The 27,500-nt window shown below is 35.6% G+C and overlaps 1 protein-coding gene across 4 annotated transcripts in view; it reads left to right on the forward strand.

Moving 5' to 3' along the window:
• The window catches only part of LOC115216346 (phytanoyl-CoA dioxygenase, peroxisomal), a 66,560-nt gene extending 43,199 nt beyond the window's left edge, over nucleotides 1-23,361 (forward strand). For all 4 annotated transcript variants that reach the window (XM_029785595.2, XM_036505284.1, XM_029785604.2 and 1 more), the window contains exons 2-8: nucleotides 3,389-3,531; nucleotides 9,983-10,151; nucleotides 11,946-12,027; nucleotides 14,432-14,613; nucleotides 16,143-16,292; nucleotides 19,154-19,312; nucleotides 21,832-23,361. In XM_029785595.2, coding sequence (XP_029641455.1) covers nucleotides 3,392-3,531; nucleotides 9,983-10,151; nucleotides 11,946-12,027; nucleotides 14,432-14,613; nucleotides 16,143-16,292; nucleotides 19,154-19,312; nucleotides 21,832-21,885 — 936 coding nt within the window. In that variant the 5' untranslated portion in view covers nucleotides 3,389-3,391 and the 3' untranslated portion in view covers nucleotides 21,886-23,361. The remainder of the gene's footprint in view (nucleotides 1-3,388; nucleotides 3,532-9,982; nucleotides 10,152-11,945; nucleotides 12,028-14,431; nucleotides 14,614-16,142; nucleotides 16,293-19,153; nucleotides 19,313-21,831) is intronic.
• Nucleotides 23,362-27,500: the final 4,139 nt, after the last annotated feature.

Raw genomic sequence — 27,500 nt, forward strand, 5'->3', positions numbered from 1 at the left:
CAATTTCATTTTCCTCATTTGCAGTCACTGCAAAACCTTATGATACACTAATACAAGATGAGTAAAAACCCATTTGCCAAATTGTGTCTATTCAGCTATGATGTGTGTTTAATCTCAGATATGAATAGAGTCAGGCACATTTTTATGCTTACCCAAGAGGTGTTTTCAAACAGTTGATTAATCATATTTATATATTGATTCATGCAGTTTATTTTAGAAAGCAATTTTCAAAATAAATGTAGAAAGTCTCTATCATTAAGAATCTGGGTTAATAAGTATAGTTTTAAATATAGTTTATGCAAATATCTATAATTGCTGAACCAATTGGAGGAAAATGTTGAAATATTAAATACAAGAATAAATGTTAATCCACAAATGTAGGTTATAAATTTACTGGGTGAGAAATAATAAGATAGAGAAATTAATACAGTTAATATCGCATAAGGATGCATTATTAATATGTTGCTAGGAAGAGTATTTAAGAATGATCCAATTTGTATATTTTATTGAATATATGTTTCTGTGGGCTCAATCATCATCATCATCATTGTTTAATGTCTGTTTTCTATGCTGGCATGGGTTGGACAGTTTGACTGGGGTCTGGCAAGCCAGAAGGCTGCACCAGGCTCCAATCTGATCAGGCAATGTTTCTACTTCTGGTTACCCTTTCTAACACCAACCACTCTGAGAGTGTAGTGGGTGCTTTTAACTTGCCACCGGCACAGGAGCCAGATGGGGCGAGGGGGCTGGCATTGACAATATTCAGATGGTGCTTTTTACGTGAGCCAGTCAAACAGCACTGGCATCGGCCATGTTCGGATGGTGCTTTTTATGTGCCACCACTGACATTTGCTGAGCAGAAGCTGTTTTAATGATGTTGGAGGAGACATCAAAAATATAGCACATTGAAGAATCATGTGAATGTCAACAAACCTATTTCTCTAACAGAACTGTCACCCATTCTATAAAACAATGAGATAAAAGTAGTCCAATTGTTATTATTTCTTATGTGACCTTTAAAACATGCTGAATAGATAAACAACTCAAATTTTGGTTTTATGAAGATAAAATATTTTTACGCAGAAAGAAAAGTTGAATAATTAGAATGATTGCACAGAGTGTTTTTTTTTGTGCACCTTCCCCTAATTATGCACATTTTTATTAAACTTAGAATTGAATCGATTTATTCTGTTAAAAGCCCTTCTAATATATAGAGTTGAGAAACATGCAATAGTTAATGGTGTACTATAATATCTGACCATAGGAACATCTCATATGACCTGCATCATGCTCTAATCTAACTTGAGACTGTCATACATTTGTTAGTGAGTTATGTTAACTGTTCCATCTTTTAACTTGCCATAGTAGCATGACCGTCCCAATTTCATTATTTCAGCATTGACTTCTGCAATATATTTGTTCCCTTTTTCAAGATGGCAAAAATTGGGCTGATAAAAATTTAGCAGTTATTTCTATCAGGTAGGGTCACAGCTTAGATATTTCTCATTGGCCTGCTTGTTAAGCTTACTATAATAGCTAGAAGGAGAACAATCTAAAATTTGTGGGTAAGTTGGATATTATATTAAGGAATAACTTGTGATTTTAATTTTCATCTTAAGATCAGGGTTTGCATTCATAATTTTGGAGTGATGAAGGATTAAAGTGCTAGGCTATGAATCTGCATATAAATTTGTAACCTTAATTATTCAGCCAGTTGTGTTTGCATCACAGTAAATAGCTAATTTTCACTATATAATATCAACAAATCTGTAGACATTTTGTGACATTAGTTTGAGCCAAATAATTGTTATTATAAGTTAGTCATAAAATTGAAGAGTAGTGTCTGTCTATGATCTTTGCAGACTCTATGGCAGCTGGTGAGCTTGATGCAGTTGATTTTTAGATCAATGATTATGTGAATGAGGAAGGAATTACAGAGGATTGCATTCCTGGGGAGGGAAAAGCAGGAGTAAATCAGAGTGCAGTTTTGGGAGATAGGATTAAAAAAAAGTCCTTAGTGTAGTATCTGGGATATGAGACTCAATGAAGGTGTTGGAAGAAGGTATGTGTAGTGGGAAAAGTGTAGCAAAAGATGTTGAGGTAGCAGATGAAATAAGCATGAGGATGACATCAAAGTAAAACAATGAGAAAGCATTGGATTGTGGTTTAAATAATTTATTTAAATGACTTGTATTTACTTGTTGTATACACCAAAAAATTCACTACATGATGTTATCAACTTGCTTTGAGTTGGCAAAGAAGAAAATAAACAGGGGAAATATTGTGTCGATAAGATGAGGTGGAACTGGGCATGTTTTGTGTCTGTATGTGCATTGATCATTCAGTGGTGTCTGTTTATGTTCTGCAACTGCTACTGTGTTGAGTCGTTCATGCTGAATATGTGGTTCTCTGTTGGCTGCTTAACTGGCTGAAGGCTGTCTCTTGACAGTTTGCCTGGTGATGGCTCTCTGCCTCTGTTGTATGTCTGCCTGTATTTATAATGGTCATGACAGCTAGAAAGACAAACATACCACAGTAGTAATTCCTACCTATGTAGATCACCTCCTGTCCACTTGAACCTTAAATGACACAGCTCGGGTTGTAGGTCGAAGGGAAAACAATCCATCACTTTTTGACAGGACAAAGAAATTTCTTTCATGCCTGTTTGGTCAATGGTGGATCAGACGCGCGAGAATCCTTAGATTCAGTTTCAAATCTCAGCTTGGAAAAAGGAAGTGTTAGTTTTTACATATGGTTGAAGAAGGTATGCTGCTAGTTATTTCACAAGAGCAAAGACTGTTGTAGTATTGATGGAAGAGGCAAAGAGAGAAAACCACATGTCTTTGCACAAGTGATTGCAGCATATTGTTGAGTAAGTTATCTCCTAATCAGCCAAATAACATCTTGGCTGCAGTCTAAGATATGTGTGCTGTGCAGCGGCACCCTTTCATTTGTGTGGACAGTATTTTAATATGTATCTCACTTGAGGAGACATCACTGAATCCTGTGGTAAACCAGAGTTGATAATGCATAAATCAGAGAGAGCTCTATTACATGCTGTAATATTTGTAGACTGACATGAAGCTCTGATCCAGAAAATAAACCATAATTAGGTAACTTACTAAGAGGTCCTCATGCCAACATGATTGAAAACTTTACTGATGAGAAATGCAATGACATTGCTTTTACTGAAGTTCTTCAGCGCGAGTAACCACATATGGAACATACTGATGATTCCAATCTTGGACTTAATTTAAGTTAGCATTACCATCGCTCTCTGAGATAGTATATTTTCAATGATTGAAATTTTTTTCCTGAAGTTATGTATTAAATGATTTACTGATTATTTGTTGTCTTATGTTTAAAAAGTTCCTTTACTTGATTTCAGAACATGGCTGGAGAGAATGCTAAATTTAAGTACACGGTTAATAATAACCAGTTACTGACTTCACAGCAACGTTCTTTCTATGAAGATAATGGTTTTCTTGTGATAAAGAATCTGGTATCTAAGGAAAATCTTTCACAGTATCAGTGAGTTACCACTTCATTTGTTACTATGTATTGTGCTATTAACCTGGTATTTCAAGGAATTATTTTGGCAACAAAAGGCAGTGTGTGTGTGTGTTTGTGCACATTATGTGTGTACAATGACAAATTTTTTGAAGCAACTTTCATCACTTATTGTGTCTTAAAATGATAAAGACAAATTATTTTGTAGTGGATGCGTGGATGTATTAATAAATACATAAGTGCTTTGTAATAAATTAAAGATTTATTATCACTACATCAATTTGTAAGCAATGTTACACATCGCTTGTACAAAATGCATATTAATAGTGGTTGCAAATAATACATATTAAGGAATGCATAATACAGGATACACATTAAAGCAGAATATGTTTGATGGTGCGTGTGTGTGCGTGTGTGTAAATCATGCATGACAGAGTCACCTTTCTGATTATTCTTTCGTCGTCCTCATAATGCGTGTCGTTCTCTTAAACGTTGGTTCGGGTTCTCTCTAGATACCTATTTCTCCGTTCTATTTATAACATCTCAAATAGCCAGAAAAATAGATATACCGCAAGAGTGTTATTGCGTACAGTAGGTCGCTGGTCGTCCTGTTAAACTTCGCCTGACCTGCTCGGGTCAGAGGTCGAAGGGAGACGATCCATCATTTTTTGTCAGAACAAAGAGATTCTGATTTCGCGCCTTTTTGTGCATTGGTATTTTACGACCAATGATTCTTGGGTCTGATTTCGAATCCAAGCTTTGAGAAGGAAGTGCTAATTCTTACAATTTTATAAATGAAATATATATTCAATTTATTTTCGAGCCATCATTATCACCATCATCATCATCATTTTAACATCCACTTTTCCATGCTTGCATGGATCAGACGGAATCCACTGAAGTAGATTTTCTATAGCCCAATGCCCTTCATGTTATCAACCTACACCTCTTTCTGAGTAAAGTAATATTTCCCCATGAACAGACATATTTTTATGGAAGATTGGAAATGAATAACACTGCTCACACAACACTCTGTTACAATTATCATGTGATGTCAAATCAAAGAGTCACACACATATATACTATACATTGTTGAGCATAATATTATGATCAGAATGTTACTGTTAGTTTCATACTGACTATTGTACTAGGCAATACTGATAACTCTTCAGACATAATGGCTGGAAGCAAATACTGCATTTTATGCTGGAGTATATAGAGACGCTGGGTGACTCAGTGATGGTAAGAAGAAAAGTTACAAACCATAGTGAAAGAATTATAACATTTTCTGAGATGAAAAGAATAGCTATTTGCCGTGAATTGATGTTTGCCTGTATATATATATCTACTACATACGTGGGAAATTCTGTCTGTAGGTGTGTTTGTTTGCAGAGTTGTTAGCTAACACCTCTTACATTGTTTTATCGATTTTGATGAAACTTGACACATGAGAACTCATGTCTAGAAACTTCATGGCATACTCAGATTGTTGAAAAAAAGTCGATAATGAGGCCCCTGGAAGGGATCCTTATATATTGCATATGTGGGAAATTCTGTCTGTGGGTATGTTTGTTTGTCGAGTCAACTGCACCAACTATTTTATATCATGTTGATGACATGTGACTTGCAAGAACCTCACAAGCTTTGGGCGATCCACAAAACCAGCATGGCAGAGGACATCTTGAAAGGATTCAAAGGTAAACCTCAGCGGAAATTGCCACGTTCAATAATGCCATTTACAATGAGGCATTACTTCACCTGGATACACAAGTGCAAGCAAGGGAGGTCAAGGCAATTCCACATTTGGTCTGCCTCAACCAGAGCAGGCAGCAAACAATCTCGCAATTGAGTACCTGCGAGAAATCAGCTATGACATCAAGGAAATGAGGGCATATTAAGCTGATAAAGAATACAAACTGATGGAGGACCAACTGGGTGTTTATAAAGTCTCTCTTGAGTTAAAGTCATCTTTGGGTGTATGGGTGGTAATTAAGGTTCTATGGTTGTTATGGAAAGGAAAGGTATTTTGGAAAAATTGTAATTCATTAAATTTGGAGTTATGTTACTGTTTAGAATTTATTCATGCATGTAGAACTTTGTAAGCTAGTGTGTATATATTACCCTTTTGTTAGGTAGGTACAAAGTGTGACAGTATCTTTGTTTCTTTTTGTATTGAGCCTTTAGTAATTGTGTCAACTTTATTTTTCACAAAGGAATGTAGCTAGGTGGTAACTTTAGTCATTTCTTTACTTATTATTATTTAAATTATTACTTATATTCATTTGTAAGGTTGGCTTGTCATGACTTTGTTAGTATAGAAAGTTGTTTTTCTTGTGCCTTGATGTTCACAAAAGTATGTTTCTTTCTAGGTGTTCATTGTTCTATAAGCAATTTGATTAGTATACATGGATTTTAAACTTCTTGTTTTATGGAGGTAGAGCTTATGTGATGTTTGTTGATAAAATTTCTTCAAAGTCTGTTCTAGATATATTCTACAGTGGGGTAGATATAGAAGGTGTGTATATATTCATGTATAAAAATGGGAACAAAAATATTATATAATTTAATAAAAAAAAGTTAAAGGAAAGAGTTCTTTTGGTTTGCTTGAATACAAATATATATTTTATGTGTGTGTGTGTGTGTGTAGTTATATTAGAAAATCTTTTGTGGGGATTTTGGTTGGAGATAGGGAGACTTTTAGATCATTTCTAGAGTACTTGTCTGGTGTAAAAGTGTAAAGTTGTAGGGGTATTTTTTATTTTATGGAGATGGTTTATGGTGTAGGAGAATGGAGGAGAATTTATGAGATATTAACTGTTAGGAAAGATTATTGGTTTGAAGTGTTTTAGTCTTTTTAAGATTTTGTGCCTGCATAAAGACACTAGTTTGGAGTTTCGGTTTGGGATTTGTTCCCTGAATGTTGGAATGTGGTAGGATTCATTTGTACAAAGTTGGCGGGATTTGTTATTCCCTTGGTATAGTTGTGTATGTGAAAGTATTTTTTACTTGATGCTAAATAGTGTATTTTTTATTTTAATTACCACTACTCTCCATTGCTAAGCATTCTTAGCTAGCCCATAGAGTAACCTGCCTCATTCTTGATTTCCAATTCCTTTTGCCGAGTCTGACCGTAAACGAAATGATCCCAAGATAAGAAATCTTTGAACTTAATTCATCCCGTATCTTTACCAGTAATATTTTCATGCAAAATTGTCTGATCTCTAGTTGTTAATCTGTTTATTATTATTATTATTATTATTATTATTATTCTGATCCCTAGTCATCACTCTGTTTATTATTTCAGCCTCGCCTCGTATTGCATATTCTGTATAATTCATTAGTTATCCTTGTATATCGATTAAGCCCCTCGTCTCGCTAAAATATAGAATAGATATTTCAGATCTCCCTTACACGGCTGATCGTAATGGCTGCCGATTCTTCGCGGGGTGCCACTTTCTCTCTTTCCTTCTCTCCCCCTCTTTCACATTGTTTGGCCTCCTCTTCCTACTCCTCTCCATTGCTGGCTCCCCAGACCCCGGTCAAACCGTCCAACCCGTGCTAGCGCGGAAAACGGACGTTAAACGATGATGATGATGATGATGATGATATATGTTTGGACTGTGAAGTATCATTTTTCCTGTTTGAGTTGCACAAAGTTGGTTGTGTCATGTCTTCAACTGGTTTGCTGTAGATCCTATGTATGTAGATATAGTAGTTGGTGCCATGTTTGTGGTTATCATTACTCTATATATAATATTTCTTGAGAAAGCAGGATGAAGGTGTTTTACAATTTCAATTGCTATTGTGTATGTGGTTTAGGTTTTCAATTTTAGACAGTTTTCGGTGGTTGTAGGTAGCTACATTTCTCTCCAAGTGCTTAGTAATGGAATATTTCAATTTTACATTGTTTGTTTATTAGTCTGTAATACTTGTGATTGGAATGGACGTGTTTCTACATTATTTTTACAAATAATTTAGCTACTGATGTGGAAACTTGTATGTTGAAGGGAGATTATACCAGATAATTTTCCTTATTCTATTCTTATGTATTTTATTTATTGTGGGAAAATTTCTGTTTATATATTGCACTTTTTCCTTGTAACTGCTATTATTGAGTGCTTTGTGATATGGAATTGCTATTTCGTTTAGTATTTTTTCATTTGAAGACAAAGCCGAAAGACTGAGAGATGTGGATTTTATTAGGTTTTTGATGATGCTTTTGGGGTGGTTGGATTGTTTATGTATCTACTGAATTTTTCATTATCTTTCTTATATGGTTTATAAATACTTGATTCCAGGTCAAGGATAACATCTAGGAAATTGACTGACTTCAGCTGCGTTTCTACTGTAATTGAGAAGCTCAAGCTTTTGAAGTGATGTAGATCCTTGCTAAATTTGATGTTTTTTATTTATGGGTTGTATTTTCTTAGTAGAAGTAGATGGATGGAAATTTGTTTCTGAATTTTTCTAATATATAAAGACCCATGATGTCTCTTGTTTCTGTCAAGTCCTTTGATCCCATGCTTATATCAAATGGTTCTTTAGTGTTTTTCTTAATCCAGAAAGCATTGTTGTGGAAGAGGAGCAATTTTCTTGTTTACAGTATTGTTTCTATTTTGGTGTTGTTTATTGTGGTTATAGTTTTAGCAAAGTTCAAAGCACCTATAAGAATAGGTTTTGTTATTGATGCATAATAGTCTTTCATGTCAAACTGGAAGAAACGGCACTTGTTTTTGTTTGAGATTTTGTTGAACAAATGTATTACTTCATAAGTGTTATTCCACTGACATAAAATTGATTTTGCTTTTTGGTTAGAATTTGTCTATGATTTTTTTACCAACCACTTGGTTCCGGGTTCAGTCCCACTGCGTGGCATCTTGGGCAAGTGTCTTCTGCTATAGCCCCGGGCCAACCAATGCATTGTGAGTGGATTTGGTAGACGGAAACTGAAAGAAGCCTATCGTATATATGTATATATATATATATGTGTGTATGTGTGTGTGTATATGTTTGTGTGTCTGTGTTTGTCCCCCTAGCATTGCTTGACAACCGATGCTGGTGTGTTTACATCCCCGTCACTTAGCAGTTCGGCAAAAGAGACCGATAGAATAAGTACTGGGCTTACAAAGAATAAGTCCCAGGGTCGATTTGCTCGACTAAAGACGGTGCTCCAGCATGGCCACAGTCAAATGACTGAAACAAGTAAAAGAGTAAAAGAGTAATTATACCTGTGTTCAGTTTTGAAGAATTCTGAAGTTTGATGGATGGGGTGCTACTGAAGCTAGGTTTGTGATTTTTCATGACTATACACAGGCATTTTGGTGTTAATGTGTCTACACTATCATCTATTTAGTGGCTATTATATTGTTTATATCCTTTAAAGCAGCATATTTTGTTTTTAGTATGTATTGGAGATTGTGTTAGAAAGAAACTGGTTATATGAGGTTTTACTTATCTGGTAGAGGTTGTTTGTTTTACCCGATTTTACAAATATATTTGAGCTTGCTTTATGTGGTTGATTTTTTGTTTCAGTTCTTTCTGCAATCTGTTGGTTAATTTGATGAATTTTATTTGCTTGATCATTGCAAATAGGTCATCTTCGAAGGGTTGTAACAATGGTGCAGGGGTGGGGACATTTGACCATCTTGAATTCATTGTTGTTGAAAGGCTGTTTTCCCTTTTGGTCTTTTCCGCATGTGTCTTTTTATAGAGTTTTCTGTCTTTTGTAGGAGTGTTTTTTTTTTTGGTAATTTTTTTACTACCACCCATGTGAAATCTAATAACTTTCTTTCCTACATACATGCATACATGCATACATACATACATACATACATACATACATACATACATACATACATACATACGTACATACGTACGTACGTACATACATACATACATACATACATACATACATACATACATACATACATACATTGCCTCTTAAGACAATGTTACTTTCTTTTGCTTTGGGATCAGCCCATACCTTGTGAGAGTGAAACTGGGAAGATGGAAACTGTATAGAAGCCTGTTAAATACACTGTATTTGTATTTCAAATGTATAGCCTTGTGACTCATCATGTTATGTGGAATCTGAATCTGCCTGAGAATTACATTAAATGCGTGCATGTCTGCAGAATATTCAACCATTTACATGCAAATACAGTAAACTGGTCATTCACTTGATCATACAACTGAATCCTCATTGTTGAAATCAATGGATATCTATCCACATGTGTGTGTAACAAGCATCTGCACAGTTTCAATCTAGTTGAATCATGAGGTATTGATCAACATGAAATAATAATAGAGATGTAGCAAAGATGCTGCATAGTAGGGATTAAAATAAAACCCCAAAACCTCATGGTTTCTTAACCATGCAATTATACTTTGTAGATTTATCAAAATATAATTTCAATTATATATTTTTTTGTGCATAAATTGTTATTATTGTTGCATTCTTTTTCTTCTATAGAGAAAGATTCAAGCAGTTGTGTACTGGAGAAGCTCCTACACATGGCATGGACATTATGAAAGATATTGCAGCTGACAGACCAGAATATGTTCCTGGGAAGAAAGCTATTGCTAAACTACAAGGTTTCCAAGACGATGAAGTCTTATTTGAATATTGCTGCCTGCCAGAGGTATTTTTAATGGATTAAAGTACATTGTATAGTGTGTACATAACACTGAAATAGAGTCCATTATACTGCTATACATTATGTGAATGACTTCTAAACATTGAAAAGGTTTTCAGGGCTCAAGCTTAGCTTCAGTTTTATGGCTTTTAGTATATAAAATATAGTTTCCCTTGGATAGAATGCTGATCTATAGCATGTTACACTTGCAGATGATCCATCACTTGTTCTCAACAGTTAGATAAACTGAAGTAATGTAGAATAAAATGTTCAGTTCAAAAACACAATAAAACACATTAGATTTTAATTCATGATATATGAGTTCGCCAGTTCACTTATATATAGTACAGTATAATACATGAGCCAATGAGAAAGCCTCCAAGTGCTTGCATGGTGCAAAAAATATCTACCAAATCTCTCTCAACAGCATCTTAATGAAAGAGCATAAAGGGTAGAGTAATCCTGTTTTCCACTAGAAATACAGGATGGTCATTGTATGAATGCTTATCATCATAGGTCTGCTTACTAAAGGCTGACCTGGGGATAAACAATGACTACATAATATACCATACTGTATACTATATGACAAAGAGTTACCGTTCCTATCAGAGAAGTTTGTTGATTTGTAGTACTCCATACAGTACAGAGTACCACAATACACTGTAGTACAGTTCAGTACACTGCAGTGCATTATTGTTTGGTACAGAATTTTGTTATTGATGATCAAGAGGTTAAATATCAGCAGTCAATATGGCATGTACACGTAGAGTACATTGCTAGCTGTTGTAGTGTATTACAACAGATAGCAGTGTACTTTATATGTACATGACATGTTGAACCAAGACAGTGTTTATGAGATGAGGAAACATGATGACCCTGTGAGAGGACTAACACAAGAGGGGTACTGTTGTGCAGTAAAGGCAGTGGAAGTTGGTGCACTAGGACTTGTTGTAGGGTCCATATGCCTATTACTAGGTCAGCTCAGAATCAAGCGTCACAAAAGAATAGCAACAATGAAGCACCTGTCAGAGACATCAGAGAAGAGCTCAATGTGGCTATGAGCAAAAAGAAATGATATTTGCAGCTGATAAGGAATAAAGAAAGCCACTAAACATAGGCGGAAGGAGACCCAGTTTGAAACAGTGCAAGTCCTTGCAGTGATCTTTGTGGCTGAGTGATAAGATCACCCAAAGGTTCTGTGTTCAGTCCCCACTAAAGCTGGCATTTAAATAATAGTAAGAGTACACCTAGGAGTCACTACCTAGGTGGGTCCAGCTCCCTTAAAGTGTCAGGAACGAATAGGCCAAAATGCTTGTTTGATGGGACTTCTTCCACTGAAGATTTCTCCTGCAGTCTGCTTGCCTCATAGCAAGTTTCTATTTACAATACTCAAACTTTCTCTAGGTATTATTTTGTTGACTATAGGACAGTGTATTGTACAAATCAGGGCAGCATACAAACTATGTAGCTATCACTTTCTGGGTGACCCATATTACATAGTGCCTCCCATTCCATCATTTCAAATTAAATTGTGTAAATTGTTTCTGAATTTTGACTATTTCATCTCCAAAGGATAATTCATAAAATCTTATTGTTTAAATTAGAATACTGCAAATAGGGTTGGTAGTATAGTGAATTCCAAATAGAATAGTATAATATTATTATGTGGTTACAATCAGTACATACTGGACAATACATTATAAGTGTATAAAACAATAAAGTAAAGTAAAAATTTATATAAAGAAAGATTACTGTAGGGCAATAAATTATACTGCTAATATTTTTTTTTGTTCCTTTCAGATTGTAAAATACACTGAGTCAATTATTGGCTCTAACATAATGGCAATGCACACCATGTTTATCAATAAACCGCCTGATTCAGGTATAGCTTATTAAAATCTTTTCCCTTTTAATTGGAAACAGAAGCAGTTCTGACAGTCTCTTTCTATCTTATCCTCTTCTCCTGTTTTACATGTATTTAGCATGTCTGAGATGGTTTGGTGTTTACAGCTTCTAATATTTGAATATTTTGGAGTAATTGTTTCAACAACAGAAAGAACTTTCCACTAATCATTTAACTGTGAAATATGAGTGGCACTCATTGTCCTGTTTTCCAGGGTAGATGAGGCAAACTAAATTAAGTTCCCAAACCCCCAAAAGCGAAACAACTGTTTAGTAGTAATGTTTGACCTCAGTTCAGTAATTAAGAAACTCATCTCACAGACATTATATCTCTTTTTTTAAGGTGGTGAGCTGGCAGAAATGTGAGCACACCAGGCAAAATGCTTAGCGATATTTCATCTGCCTTTACATTCTGAGTTCAAATTCCGCCGAGGTCGACTTTGCCTTTCATCCTTTCAGGATTGATAAATTAAGCACTAGTTGCGTACTGGGGTCGATCTAATCGACTGGCCCCCTCCCAAAAAATTACAGGCCTTGTGCCTAGAGTAGAAAAGATTATATCTCTTTCCTGAAATTACTTCAAAAAAATCTTGGTGGTAGATATGATGCAGGCATCTAAGAATTTGCCTAGATGCGTTGTAGCATCTTGCTCAGTGCCTTAATATATTAAACTCAAATCCTCCTGGTAGTTGAGAAATAACCTCAATTTCATTAATATTTCAGTTTGTCACAGCTCTTAGTTCAAATGTTGCATGTGTCTCTATTCTTTTTATTCTCTTTGGGTATATAAAATTATCATCATCAGTTGTATACTGAGGTTGAGGTATTTGGCTCTACAATAGCTTATCCTTTACAAAATTCTCTGTATGCATGGTAGGAAGAAAACATTATTTTAAATTAATAAGATTTAGGTAATGGTTTTTACAATGGTATAAGTCTTCACATTCATAAAGGATATATGTGCTTGATTGTATCAACATCAATATATTACTGGCATTTTTTTTATAAACCCCAGAATGACAAATGCTATCAGCTCATCCCATCAGTTATGTCTGAAATCTGATATTCCTAAGTTAGATAACTGGTGCCTTGTAGCACCAATACTTATTGCCATGGCCTTGTACAGTTGTCAAGTAGTGATTTATATCATTACAGTATGCATTAGACAATTCCATTACTACTCTAATCCTCCCAAAGATGACTGTGTCCATGAAGCATTTAGGGCGTTTGATAATTTTTGAGTTCAGAAATGACAATAATGCAGCAGAACCGATCCAAGATATGGTATTTATGGAAAATATTGCTTAAATGAAAGAAGATACTTTGAAAGCTTTAGGAAGAATAATTTCAGCTTAAAAGATGCTTTATGAACAGGTCGTCCTGTTCAGTTTAACAAAGACCTACCTTTGTTAGAACTTAATTGAAATAATGCTATTACAGTTGAAGAATTAGCACCAAAGCTGAATACAAGCCATTCAACAATTCTTAGGCATCTGTAATGGCTTGGAAAGGTGCCTAAACTAGTTCTCCATAATTCGACAGTAAAACAACCTTGCTGCATGAGTAAACATTTGCACTTCTCTACATTCTTGGGAATGTACATTGCTATTTTCAAACAGATTAGTGACTGGTGAAGAAAAGTAGATCTTTCACAGGAATGTTAAGCAATGCAGGCAATGGCTTAGTGAAGGTGAAATGACTAAACCCTAACCCAAATGTGACCTCCATCAAAGAAAAGTTTTGGATAATATTTAGTGGGATCATGTCAATATGATCCATCTTGAGTTGCTATCAGTTAATAAAACAATTACACAAGACATTTTTTATCAATAATTATAATGTTTAAACATTACTTTAAAGGAAAAGGGGCCTACTTTAATGATTTTCAAAGGAGTGGTGTGCTATCATGATAATGCCTGGCCCATACAGTAAAGATCACGTTTGAAAAAAATTGTAAACTTCATCTGTGAAAAAATACCACACTCTCCTTAACAGAATTTTGTTCCATCTGATTACCATCTATTCTGAAGTTTACAGAATTAACTTAGTGAACCACTTAAAACATGTGAAGAAATGGAAAAAATCCTTTCTGCATTTTTTTGGTTTTTTTACAAAACCAAAAGAATTTTACACAAACGGTATGAAGAAGCATATAAACTACTGGAAGAAGGTCATTGATAATGATGGTAATTATGTTAATGAATGAATATTAATAAAATATGAAATTTAGAGATTTTTTTTTCTTACTTAATATTTGGAGATTACTTAAGGAGTACCCTGATATTTAGTGTGGCACCTTTTTATTTCTAACACTTCACTGCATCTTTAAGGCTTAGTTAAAAAGCTATTTTTGATTAAGTTAACTCAAAGGTTTTTTATTCCAGGTTTAAAAACAACAAGACATCCAATGCACCAAGATTTGCATTATTTCCCATTCAGACCACCTGAGAAAATTGTTTGCTCATGGACACCACTCATAAAAGTGAACAGAGAGAATGGATGCTTAGTTGTTATTCCAGGCTCCCACAAAAGGCCTTTGCAACCCCATGGATATCCTAATTGGGAGGTAGGCTCTTTTTCTCTAAGAAATACTTTTATTCACTTTGAAATACAACTTTTCAGTCTCTTTTAAATTCAAGATAGTTGTCAGTTTGAATTACTGGAAGTTAATGTTTGGAGGGGAAAAGAAGAAAAGAAGGTGATTTAGAGGGATGTAGTCTTGTGTGGAACCACATCCTGCTAATATTTTATACTTGATTGAAGTGTAGCAGAAACCTTCTCATTATAGAAGTATTAAGTATGGAGCTTGGTGTTGTTGAATATATTATGATAAGGTGATAGTGGTATACAGTCAGTATGTCTGGAGGAACAGAGATTTTTTTGTGGAAACAATATTTTTCAACAGACAGCAGATACAGCTTAATAATGAGCCAAATATTCTAGAAAGTAACTAAATATCCAATGACTGATTGAGAATTTAAAGAAAAAACTATCCTTTAGTATTTGACGCCAGAATACTGGAATATTTAGTTTGGTCACATTGTAGCAAATTATTTAATAACTAGAGCTTCAGTAGTAATGGTAGTGCAGGGATGATAATTTTTTTGGATCGTATTCTTTTAAATTGTTCGTTAATAAATAGAGAAAGAGATAGTTTCTAGAGATTTTTAGACTCTGCTAGGCGATAGTAATCTTTATTTAATTCAGTCACATTGTCAGATAAATACAATTCTTTGAATATGACAAAGAAAATATAATCATCATCATCATTGTTTTAGCATCCACATAAAAGGCACCATTCGAGTGTGATCGTTACCAGCGTCGCCTTACTGGCACTTGAGCCCTGTGCTAGTAGGGTGTTAAGAGCACCATCCGAGCATGATCGTTGCCAGAGCGGCTAACTGGCCTCCATGCCAGTGGCATATAAAAGGCATCATTCGAGCATGATTGTAACCAGCATCACCTTACTAGCACCTATGCTGGTGGCATGTGTAAAAGATTCGAGCAAGGTTGTTGCCAGTACCGCCTGACTGGCCCCGTGCCAGTGGCACGTAAAAGCACCCACTACACTTTCGGACTGGTTGGCTTTAGGAAGGGCATCCAGCTGTAGAAACTCTGCCAGATCAAGATTGAAGCCTGGTGCAGCCATCTGATTTGCCAGCCCTCAGTCAAATCATCCAACCCATGCTAGCATGGAAAGCGAACATTAAACTATGATGATGATGATGATGATTTTCAATGCTTGAAAAAAGAAAGAGCTGGATAACATGATTGATAATGTTCTTTTGCAGTTTGTTGATTAAATGCACATAAAGCAACATAGCCAAGAATCCAGCATACCAGAGCCATGATGACTAAAACAAACTAAAAAAACTAATGTAGAATATGTTTGTGTTTTATTGCATATTAAATACTTGAATAAGTTTTCATTTGTTAAATCTGTGAATGGTAAGAAAAGTTACACTTATGTTAAGATTTGAATGTATAAATGCAAGTAACTTTGTTACTTTAGTATTCCATTCATCCAGCTAAATGTATATGTTAATATTATATGCTTACTTTTTTGTTTTGTTTGTTAAAATTCTTTTGAACCAGAATGGTGTGAACAAAATGTACCATGGTATTTTGAACTATAAAATAGAAGATAACAAAATACACTTGGATATGGAACCAGGGGACACTGTGTTCTTTCATCCATTACTCTTCCATGGGTCTGGACAGAACAGAACAAATCAATTTAGAAAGGTACAGTAACTTTATTGCTTTCCCTTACTATCATTTACCCCTCCAACATATCTAACTAAGTTTGTTTGATTAATTTCTTGAGTATCTATTCTGGTAGCTTATAAACTAGTGGAGATAGGAAGTCCAAATACTTTTCATCAATGATTACTAAGCAAGCACTTTTTGAAATTTTACCTTTTTAGTAAGTTATTTAGATGTTAAGTATGCAGCTGGCTCAATTTGATAATATGTGCTGACCAAAATACATGCTATTACATAAACAACAAAATCAGCCACACACAAAAATTTAGATAAAAAATAAAAATGTACTTACATCCATAATTACTCAGCAATAAAATTTCTTTAGCATATTGCTGACTGTAATTGTTAAAAATGTAAAATACATTCATATAATGATCATGAATGTAAAGAAAAATTTCCTTTGTTTTCATTTGTTAACCTTCTGATCAAAACTTTCTTTCTTTGTCATATATGGAATGGGAAAGGTAATGCAATTTCAGAGTTAGTAGAAGCAAGGCAATACATGAAGCCAACAAAATAGAGCAAGCCAACACATTCATAACATTACCATGGGCGATGGCAAAGGTGTTGGAACAACCAAACACCCTCATTGGTATCACCTGACACTGTGATAAGGTGAGTCACCATCAACAATGGGAACTTCACTATTAGCAGCCCAGCCACCCAACAAACATCTCTAACACCACAGGTTGGAAGAAATGGTTCACTGACAAGTCCCAATACTTAAGAATTTTATTCTGTTCAGCTACAGAAGCAGTGACCCTCCCATTTGCTGCAGCATCTAGGATGTGGGGAGGAGCATAAGAGTCACAGACTATGATAACCCAGATGAGGCACTTACCTCTTACCAGGAACAAAGGGTAAGACCATCTGGTTTCTTCTCATCACTTCTGGATAATCCTGCCAGCTCCAGAACTGAAGGGATATTAACTCAATCCAAAGCCCACTTACTGATTAAGTTTAGCTCAGTGCAATGAGTGAAATAATCGGCATTTAGGCAGCAAGATAAACCATGAAGGCCTGTGGAGTCAAGGGGCCTACCACAGCAACATCGGTCTCCCACAGATGTAGGCTCCCACTCTGAGTGCAAGGGAGATACAAAACTCATCTAGACTAAGTGGAATACCAATATTGGTCACTGGCAGAGCATCAGTCCAGCCCCACAAGAATTTCACACTTGCAGAAATAAGGTGATACCTTGAAAATTGATCAGATTGATCAAAGAGAGAGTTGTAAGTAGTACCTAAGCACCGATCATCTCAGACTCTTTGCTTCCGTTTATCCTTAGCTGTATCAAGAACCAACAAACCCAGCTCTCTCCACTGTAACAGAGCTTCATCCAATCCCTGTTGGAATTAGTCCATGTTGGAGAGGAGAGAATGTTGCCTACTAAAGAGGAGCAAGTATGGATGAAGGAAAGAAAACAAGGAAGAGATAGAGAAGAAGATCCCCAAATTGTTTGGGCAAAGTAGCCTGTTCATGGGCTCTGGAGAGAGTCTGGCAGTAACCAAACATTTGAGTTCCCTGAAGATTAGGTTGTCAAAGCATTGGAGAGATGACAAAAATCTACAAGAGGAACTAACTCTGAGAAAATACAATATCTTAGAAATTAACAAGTAATTCCTATGTATAAAAAAACTTTGGTGGGGCTCAATTACCTCAAGACTTTTTAATAGTTGCTTAAAGTTAGTCATCTTGGATCGAAAGATGGACTCGAAAGCTCAGTCAGTAATTGAGGCCCTAAGAGAGTACCAAGCTGATGATTGAGGAACTGCAATGGAGGGGAAAGAATCTGTAAACAGGTTTACACTCTGCTGATGTGAAACTGGATGGTGGAGGAGCCATAGCTCACATTTGGAACTGTTGACACTAAGGCCCTTATGATCAAGTTCTTAAATCATTGTCCTCACAGTTGCAAGGACCTTACCAGGAGAGACCCTCAAACAAACATCATCAAGATACCAGATATTCAAGTCGAGGTTGGTTCCCATCTTATCATCAATACCCAGTGCAAGCAGAACAGGTCTGAGCAAGTCACTCTGTTGAACTCCAGAGACACAGATGGGATGAGGTGGTCACCAAAGGACAGGTAGGGAAGTACACTCTCAGATGAGAACATGTTGATGAACTGTGTTAGATTTTCCAAGAACTCAAGATTGGCATCACTAGCTAACAAGGAGATACCATCTTTGAGATGCTGAGGTTGTAAGCATTCAATCCCAACCCCAGAACTTGCTGGAAAGGATGCAATCACCTTACTGACATTATAAAAAAACCTGTTGGGTCAAGCCAGTGTAGGTAGTCAGCTGTAGGGGCCAGAGGATGTTTCTCCTTTAATCAGTTGAGGGAATCTGTAGTGCACCACATGAGAGAGGTCAGAGAGGAGAGTAGGCAAATAGCCCCTTTTATGTCAAATCTGCTGAATTTAGCATTAATGACCTTCTTTAAGTTTGGTAAATGACCATTGTTTGGAGCTGTACTGATCACCAGCCTGAGATGAGCAGTGGTTGGGGTGAACTGAAACAGCTTGAACTGCCATTTTAAGAAAGATGTAAAGGATCTAGTACTCGTGTTGGACATGTAGAGAGAAACGAGAGGAAATAGAAACAGTTTCTGCCAATCCGAGGTGTTGTTGAATAGGTTGATGTTCTTCAACAGCTTGGAGAGAGCATAGACAAAACAAGTCCAAGTTCCCATAGGGATCTGGTTGACAAGCTTCAACCAGAAAAAAAGAAATAGTTGAAATGATTTCTAACATTGGCACAATAGCACAGATGCAGTTGGGACAAGAGTAAAATTGAATAGTAGTAATAAACTGTTATCTATTATTTTCTTGACAGTCAATCAGTTGCCATTTCGCCAACTCCAGTTGCCACTACATAGATATCAAAGGTACAACACATGAGAATATTGCAAAGGAGATAACTGATGTTGCCAGGCAAAAAATTACAAAAATATTTGGTGAACAAGATGCACAAGACAAGGAAGTTTCAATACAGGTACATAGTATTTTTCCTTATTATGAAACTGACACACTACCTAGTTTGCTACATTTTAATTACATATCATCATCGTCATCAATGTTGTTCATTATTTACATTTGATGGATATTTGTCCTCATCTTGTTTGTTGTTAACACAACGTTTTGGCTGATATACCCTCCAGCCTTCATCAGGTGTCTTGGGGGAAATTTCGAACCTAGCTTCTCATTCCTAAGGTATTTTTCGATGCTATTATTATTATTATTATTGTTGTTGTTGTTACTTAGGTTACTGCCTGGAATCAAACTCGGAATCTTGGGGTTAGTAGTGCATGCTCTTAACCACTATGCCATATGCTCGTGGGCAATTATGAAGTGAATTTTAGGGCTTATAAATCTAATATTTTCCTATCCTTCCTTAATACCAGTTCCCATATGCTACTCATATCTACACTCGGTCTGCTTAGGAGGCTGTTGTGTCCTAGCATATGTGCTACTTCTTTTAGTTTTCGTATTTTCCAGTGGTGTTCTCTATCTATTATTTTAACTTCATCCCACAGGGGGAGGTGGCCTTCATTTTTCCATACATGATCAGTTATACCTGATTTATCAATATCTCCTCATGTCACAGCTTTGTGACGTTTGTCTACCCTTATTTTGAGGGGGCAGCCTGTTTCGCCTTTGTATAACCTACCACAGCTGCATGGGATGGAGTACACGCAGCCTTTGGTCACATTCTCTTCTATTGGTGGTTTTGCTCAAAAGAGATATTTGCAAAGAGTTCTATTACTCTTGAATACTGTCCTGTCATATGGGCCACATACCTTTTGTATCTTTCCGGAGAGGCCTTTCACATAGGGTAGACAGACTGTGGACAGTTTATTGGCTTCATCCTCTCTTTTCTTCATAATTGGAGTAGATAATCAATGCATGTGGTAGGAAAGCAAGCTTCTTACAACACAGCCATGCTTGTGCATATATATATGATATATATATATATATATATATATATATATATATATATATGATATATATATATATACAGGGGTTGGACAAAATAATGGAAACACCTAGCATCATATCATCATAATTTTGAAATATCTATAAAACCGTCAAAAGTTTGTTTATTTTTATGTCTTTTGATTTGTTATGAGTGTTGATTAATATGTTTTGCTAAAATTACTGTTTCTTTTCAAATATCATCAGAAAAAGGTAATTAAAATTCATTGAAATGACAGATCTATCGGATTTTTAAAAAAGGTCAAATTGTTGGTGCTCGTATGGCAGGCATTAGCATAACAAAAACAGCTGAAATGTTTGGTGTATCAAGAAGAACTATCTTGAAAGTAATGACAACCTTTGAGAAAGAGGGAAAAAACCTCCTCATCAAAACAAAACTCTGGAAGAAAACCAAAACTTTCAGATAGGGACCATCGGACTTACACAAATTGTTAGAAAGGATCACAAAAGTACAGCTCCCAAAATTACTGCAGAGCTTAATGACCACCCTGAGAACCCAGTTTCCACAGAAACTGTTTGCTGGGAGCTGCACAAAGCCAGATTTCATGGTTGGGCTGCAATCTGAAAACCACTACTTTCAAACACAAACATTGCAAAGCGTTTAAAGTGGAGTAAAAACCTATAGAATTGGTCCCTAGAGCAGTGAAAGAATGTTATTTTCTTGGACAAGTCATCATTTACCTAATTTCTGACCTCCGGCCGAGTATACCTTTGGAGACAGCCAAAAGAAGCATCTTATTCAGACTGCCTTCTTTCAATTGCTAAACATGGAGGAGGATCTGTGATGATCAGGGGTAGGGGGCTATATCTTGGAAATCTGCCAGCCCAATGGTTTCCCTTCATGGCAGAACTAACAGTCAAGACTATTCAAGCATTTTATGTGATCAAATTTATCCTATGGTTGCAGAACTGTTTCCGGAGAGAAACACAATCTTTCAGGATGATAATGCACCAATTCACACAGCTAAAGTTGTTACTGAATGGCACAAGGAACATTCTAGTGAAGTTGAACATCTTATCTAATGACCACAGTCCCCAGATCTCAATATTATTGAACATTTATGGTGCATTTTAGAAAAACAAGTAAGGAGTCAATATCCTCCACCATCATTACTACAAGAACTGGAATCTGTTTTAGCTGAAGGATGGACAAAAATTTCTTTGGAAACAATTCAAACTTTGTACAAGTCCATACCTCATAGAATTCAAGCTGTAATTACTGCCAAAAGCAGTCCTACCCAATATTGAAATAAATTTGTTTGAAATTTTAAGGTGTTTCCATTATTTTATCCAACTCCTGTATATATATATATATATATATATATATATATATATATATATATATGACTTTCTTGATGTTACTTCTTTCTCACCCTACACAGCTGCAGTCTAAATGAGTGAAAGAAAAAAATATATGTATATTCAGTTACACATGCATATGAACACTTACATAATCATTTAAATAACTGTTTTTATCTTATTTAATACTTACACCTGTTTTTTTTTTATGCATTTCAGGAAACTTGGCAGATAAGAGGTCGGCTGGTGAAAGGGATACAAGCCAATTTATAACTGAATTGATGAATTTGACATTTTGTGATTTTTTGAATATTCTTTAGAGAACACTAACAAATAATTTTAATAAAACTTAATTTTTGTTTTGTTGACTTAAACTAAAAAAAATTTTGATTATTGAAATATTTGATATTTTATAAAGGTGCTACTTGTGGTTCACCACAGCATCTATGGTGTACACTGCCAAATGACCAAATTTGGGTTAGGAATTGGGTTAAGGTTAGGGTTGGCTTTAAGGTTTGGGTTAGGGTTTAATTGCATGCTAAAATGTAAACAGCCAGCCAGACTACACACTAAAGTGGCACCTAGTATTTTGATTCTGAAGTTATAGCTATGTTTGTATTAATTTTTTTTAATAATTTTATTTTTAAAAATAGTCATTAATTGTTTAACTAACTACTGGTTATTAGTTATATATAAAGTTCTCACTGAAGAATTAAAGATGATTTATTTTGTTGAATTGTGACATAAAAAGAGGAGAGGGAGAGTGTTTATTTGTGAATTGATGGTAATATTCTATTGAATAAATAATCAGAAGTTTAATTTTTTATCATTCACATTATTCTGTTAAAAGTAATGCTTTTTATTCACATTGCTTTGAATTAATCATGCATTATTTTGTAACTTTGAGATTTTGTATGAGGCAACTGTTAATTTTTAGAATGATATTGTAGGGTTGGTGTAAGAAGCCATATCTGACCAGTTTCAATATAAAACAGATAGAATATTTTGGTTAGATATGGCTAGTTTGAATGCTAAAGTGTTAAGTATTCTAATTAATCTCTAAAACGCCCACCAGCATGATTAACCCCATGACAACAGTTTGCACTGACAGTAATCATCTTGGCCAAGATCAGCAATTAGCACACGACAACGGTTCGGTGTATATTTACGTGAACCACTTTAAAGCATGCATTGTTTATTTATGTAAACTGTCAACACTTGACAGAACACTCCTGCGGTATTACTGTGGAAATAAGATTACTCGACAGCAGGAGAAGAATTTGCTGAACGTATACAAATTTGATAGGAAATCATAGTGGAAATGGTGGTGCAACCACCAAAACTGCTGCTTTTATACTATTATGGTGATGAAGTCTCGAACTGATTTGGAAATATTTACATGAAGAGTCTAACAAACCTATCAGATACCTTGAAATTTGCATGGTGGCCTCTATTATCGATTTCATGAGTGATAGCTGATATTTATATCAACCGGTGCATAAACAGGTACAAAACCATGGCAGATGAGGCTGTGTATATTTTCTTCATTTGATTCAAAGCCAGTACACAGCACATGTAAACACAATATCAACTGATATCATGGGGTTAAATACAAAACACATTGATATTTTTGATACAGATTACTTTTGTATTTTGTTGTTTGGTAATCGTTTTATAAATTTTTGTTATAACTTTTTAAGTGATTAAAATGCTATCAGAATAATTTGGGGAATAAATCATTGAGTTCCATGTAATTGTTAATGTTTATTTCATTGATTATCTGAGAATATTATTGAATATATGTACATTTTGAATATACATTTTATACAATTTTGTACCTTAGACTTCATATTTCTTGCTAATAGAATCATTATACTTCGTTGATACAATTTAAACTATAGGACTACAGCATTTCCAGAATTGTCTCCCATACATCATGAACAACTATAGGTGTAACGGTATATAAATAAATGTATTCAGACTAGTAATCTTACCTTGGTTGTTATAGTCACATTTTAGGTTATAAATAAGTTTAAAGGTCCCAATTTTCACCACTTAATTTTCCTAAAAGACTGTGGTAGTGAATGAAAGTAGTCAGTCAAACTATACCTACCTGCCTCTCTTTTTCTCTCATCTTTACCAACTCTCCACTTTCTCAACTTTTATTGAATACTAGCAGTATAGTCCAGCATTGCCCAGGATTAAGTAAGATTATTAAGTTAATTAAGTGCTTTGTTTCAAACCAAACTAAGTAACACTGACGTCAAATTTGAGCGAAATCCGTTGAAATTGGTAAACGTTTGGCTGAAAATGGGTTGCAGATGATTTGAATGGGAAATCCCATAAGGCATCGGTTTATTGATTTTTCCACTCATCAATTGTATATTTTTTTTCTTTTGGAGAACTTAAAGCTTTCAAAGATCCCATGAGTCCTAAGTAATGCCGGCATCAAGTTTGAACAAAATACATAAAAATTGGTAAAAGTTATGGTTGAAAATGGGGTGTAGCCAATTTTAGTGAGAAATCCTATAAGGAACCGGTTTATCGATTTTTCATGCTGATTGAATGGAAAACCCCATAAGGAATCAATTTATTGATTTTTCACCCCAAATAGGACTTAACCAAACACAACATTGCTGATTCAAAAAATCTATATTTATACTTTATAGTTGGTTTTCACACCCAACCCAGTTCTGCAGAATCAGTGTCGCAAAGGGAATGTATGTGTTGGGAGGTTAACCGGTAGACATGATCAGGTTGCACATACTGGCCCTTTAGAACCCCCCCCCACCATCTAACCCCATTTGGCCTATGGGTTGGGAGCCCTTCAAGCAAGGAAAATAGAAAGCCCAAAAGGGCTCCTGATCCTCTGTGTCAGAAGAGGTTATGTTCGGATCACAGCTAAACCTTAACCTAAGCCTAAGTTAACCTAGCAAAAGGGGGCTCAGAAGCCTCTGAAAGGCAGTGACTAACCCTGTCTAGACCTAACCCCCTCCTAGAGGTACTATCAGTCAAGGCTGCATCGAAGACATGATTTGGAAAAGGTTGCCTCAGAGATATGCACTAGAGAAGGTTGCATCAAAGGTTTGCATGCTATTATATGTATATATATATATTTAAAAACGAACCATGTAATTCACAATCTGAAAAGTTTATTTCTGTAAAATGTTGGGAGTAGGTAAAATTTCCAAGGCTTCCAGTCCATTTTTTGGACCCAAAAAGGTTTTGTAGCATATTAGGAGGTCACAGGAATTCATTCAACGAAAAAAAAATTTTCAATGATTCTGGGATTGGGGGGAGGGCTCGCGCTACCCCTTTTCTTCTGAACAAAAATAAGGGATTTGCAGCATATTAGGAGGTCAGGGTACTTGATTTCACGCAAAAAAAAAAATCTGATTTTTATTTTTTTCCTTAGTGAAAATCATATGGGTGAAAAGATCAATGAGGGTGGGGGTGAAGTTTCCGAGGCTTTAACATCACCCCACCCCATTTTTTGGAACCCCCAAAACAGTTTTGTAGCACATTAGGAGGTCACAAGCATTCATTTAACAAAAAACAAAAAAAAAAATAGATAATTAGATAAATATGTGATTTGAAATAAATGTATTTTAATTGTTGTGTGAGAAAATATATATGATATATAATCTGATTATAAAATATAGCGTCTTTCAAAAACATCCTAAATTTGAAGACTATATCTCATGTTTAAGAAAAAAAAACATTTTACATTTTTATTTTTGATGAATACTGTCATTTACTTTATCTCCCTCACAAACACACACACACACACAACTTCTCTCTCCCTCACACACACATCAATACACAACTTCTCTCTCCCTCATACACACACACACACACTTTCACTCCGCTATGGTAAGAAGGGGACTTAAATCATGTTAGCAAACTTCGAAATTGGTAAATGTTATGGTTGAAAATCGATTTTTATCGCTATCCATGGGTACCTCAGGAAAAATAAGTTGATGAAACCTAGCTAGGCTCGTGATGAATGTCCTCCTAAAATTCAAGCGACATGAGTGCTAATTTGAGGACATGCATAAATTATATTCATGTACACACACACACATCCTACCTTTTATATATACAGATATATATATATTTTTATTTATATACACATGTGTGAGTATATGTATGTATATATACATATACAGTTATGTGTATATATATTCTTTTACTTGTTTCAGTCATTTGATTGAGGCCTTGCTGGAACACTGCCATGAAGGGTTTTAGTAGAATAAATTGACCCCAGGATTTATTTTTTAAGTCTAATACTTAATTTCTCAGTCTCTTTGCCAAGTCACTAAGTTACAAGTGCATAAGCACACCAACACTGGTTGTCAAGTGGTGATTGGGGGACAAACATGGACACACACATACATATATGCACACATATTGCCCAAGACTTTGGTAGAAACCATTTGTCCAAGTTGCTACGCAGTGGAGCTGAACCTGGAACCATGTGGTTGAGAAACACGCTCCTTACCACACTGCCACGCCTAAGCCTATATATATATATATATATACTTTATTTTAAGCAGCAGAAAATTCAACAAAATCTGTTACTCTGAGTTTCTCGTTGCCGTTCATCAGACAGTTTTTGCTAGCAAAAACTGTCTGATGAACGGCAACGAGAAACTCAGAGTAACAGATTTTGTTGAATTTTCTGCTGCTTAAAATAAAGCATATTACTCTACCACTGGTATTTGAGTACTCTTTTTTCCACCTTGTTTCACATTTATGTGTTTACTCCGGTATATATATATATATATATTTACGTATCTGTGTGTGTAAAAGTGAGGTTGTGTGTGTGTAAATCCACATAACTTCTGAAGTTCACAACTGATTTTCTCTAAACTGGGAACATACATTACTTATGTTCTGGAGGTGGTGTTAAAATCTTTCACATAATTAGTGACTGGCCCTCTGAGAGCAGAAAACACCCTTTCCTGGGTTATGTGAAGAAGGGAGGCAACTCTTTGTGAAGTAACTTTCAGAAATTGATTGTCTCCCTTACATCTATTGGTCAAAAAATTATCACAATCTCAATTGGCTGTGTGAAAGAGCAATACTGGCTCCAAAAAACAGCACTGTAAGTAAAATTAATGAGCAACTGTTGCAGTACCTTCCTGGAAGTCCTCTCATTTATAAGCCAGTTGATACAATCCCAAATCCAGAAGAAGTGGTAAATTATCCAACAGAATTTTTCTCTCAAGGTACTTACACACTGACATTACACATCCAACGGAGCATACTGGCTTCATTCCTTGTGAGCTTACGCATGTCCTCAGCAGTCACAGCCCATGTTTCACTGCCATGTAGCATGACTGTTCGTACACATGCGTCATACAGTCTGCCTTTTACTCTGAGCGAGAGGCCTTTTGTCACCAGCAGAGGTAAGAGCTCTCTGAACTTTGCCCAGGCTATTCTTACTCTAGCAGTTACACTTTCAGCACACCTGCCCTCACTACTGACTTGGTCACCTAGGTAACGGAGGCTATCAGCTACTTCTAGTTTTTCTCCCTGGAATGTGGTGGAAGTTGTTCTCTGCATATTTTCAGTGTTTATTGCTCCTGAGCATCTGCCACATAAAAAAACTATCTTCCTAATTAGCCTTCCTTTGACATTGCTGCACCTCTTATGTGTCCATAGCTTACACTGGGTACATCTTATAGAATTTCTACCTACACCTTTTATACAGATTGCACAGGGCCATCAACCTGAAGGCATTTGTGGTTTGTCTACCTTCCTACATATTAGGACTTTGGTTTTAGCTAGGTTGACTCTAAGGCCCTTCAATTCTAATTCTTGCTTCCACACCTGAAACTTCTCCTCCAGTTCTGATAGTGACTCAGCAATAAGAGCAAGGTCAT

The sequence above is a fragment of the Octopus sinensis genome, linkage group LG1, assembly GCF_006345805.1.
Source record: "Octopus sinensis linkage group LG1, ASM634580v1, whole genome shotgun sequence".
NCBI lineage: Eukaryota > Metazoa > Mollusca > Cephalopoda > Octopoda > Octopodidae > Octopus > Octopus sinensis.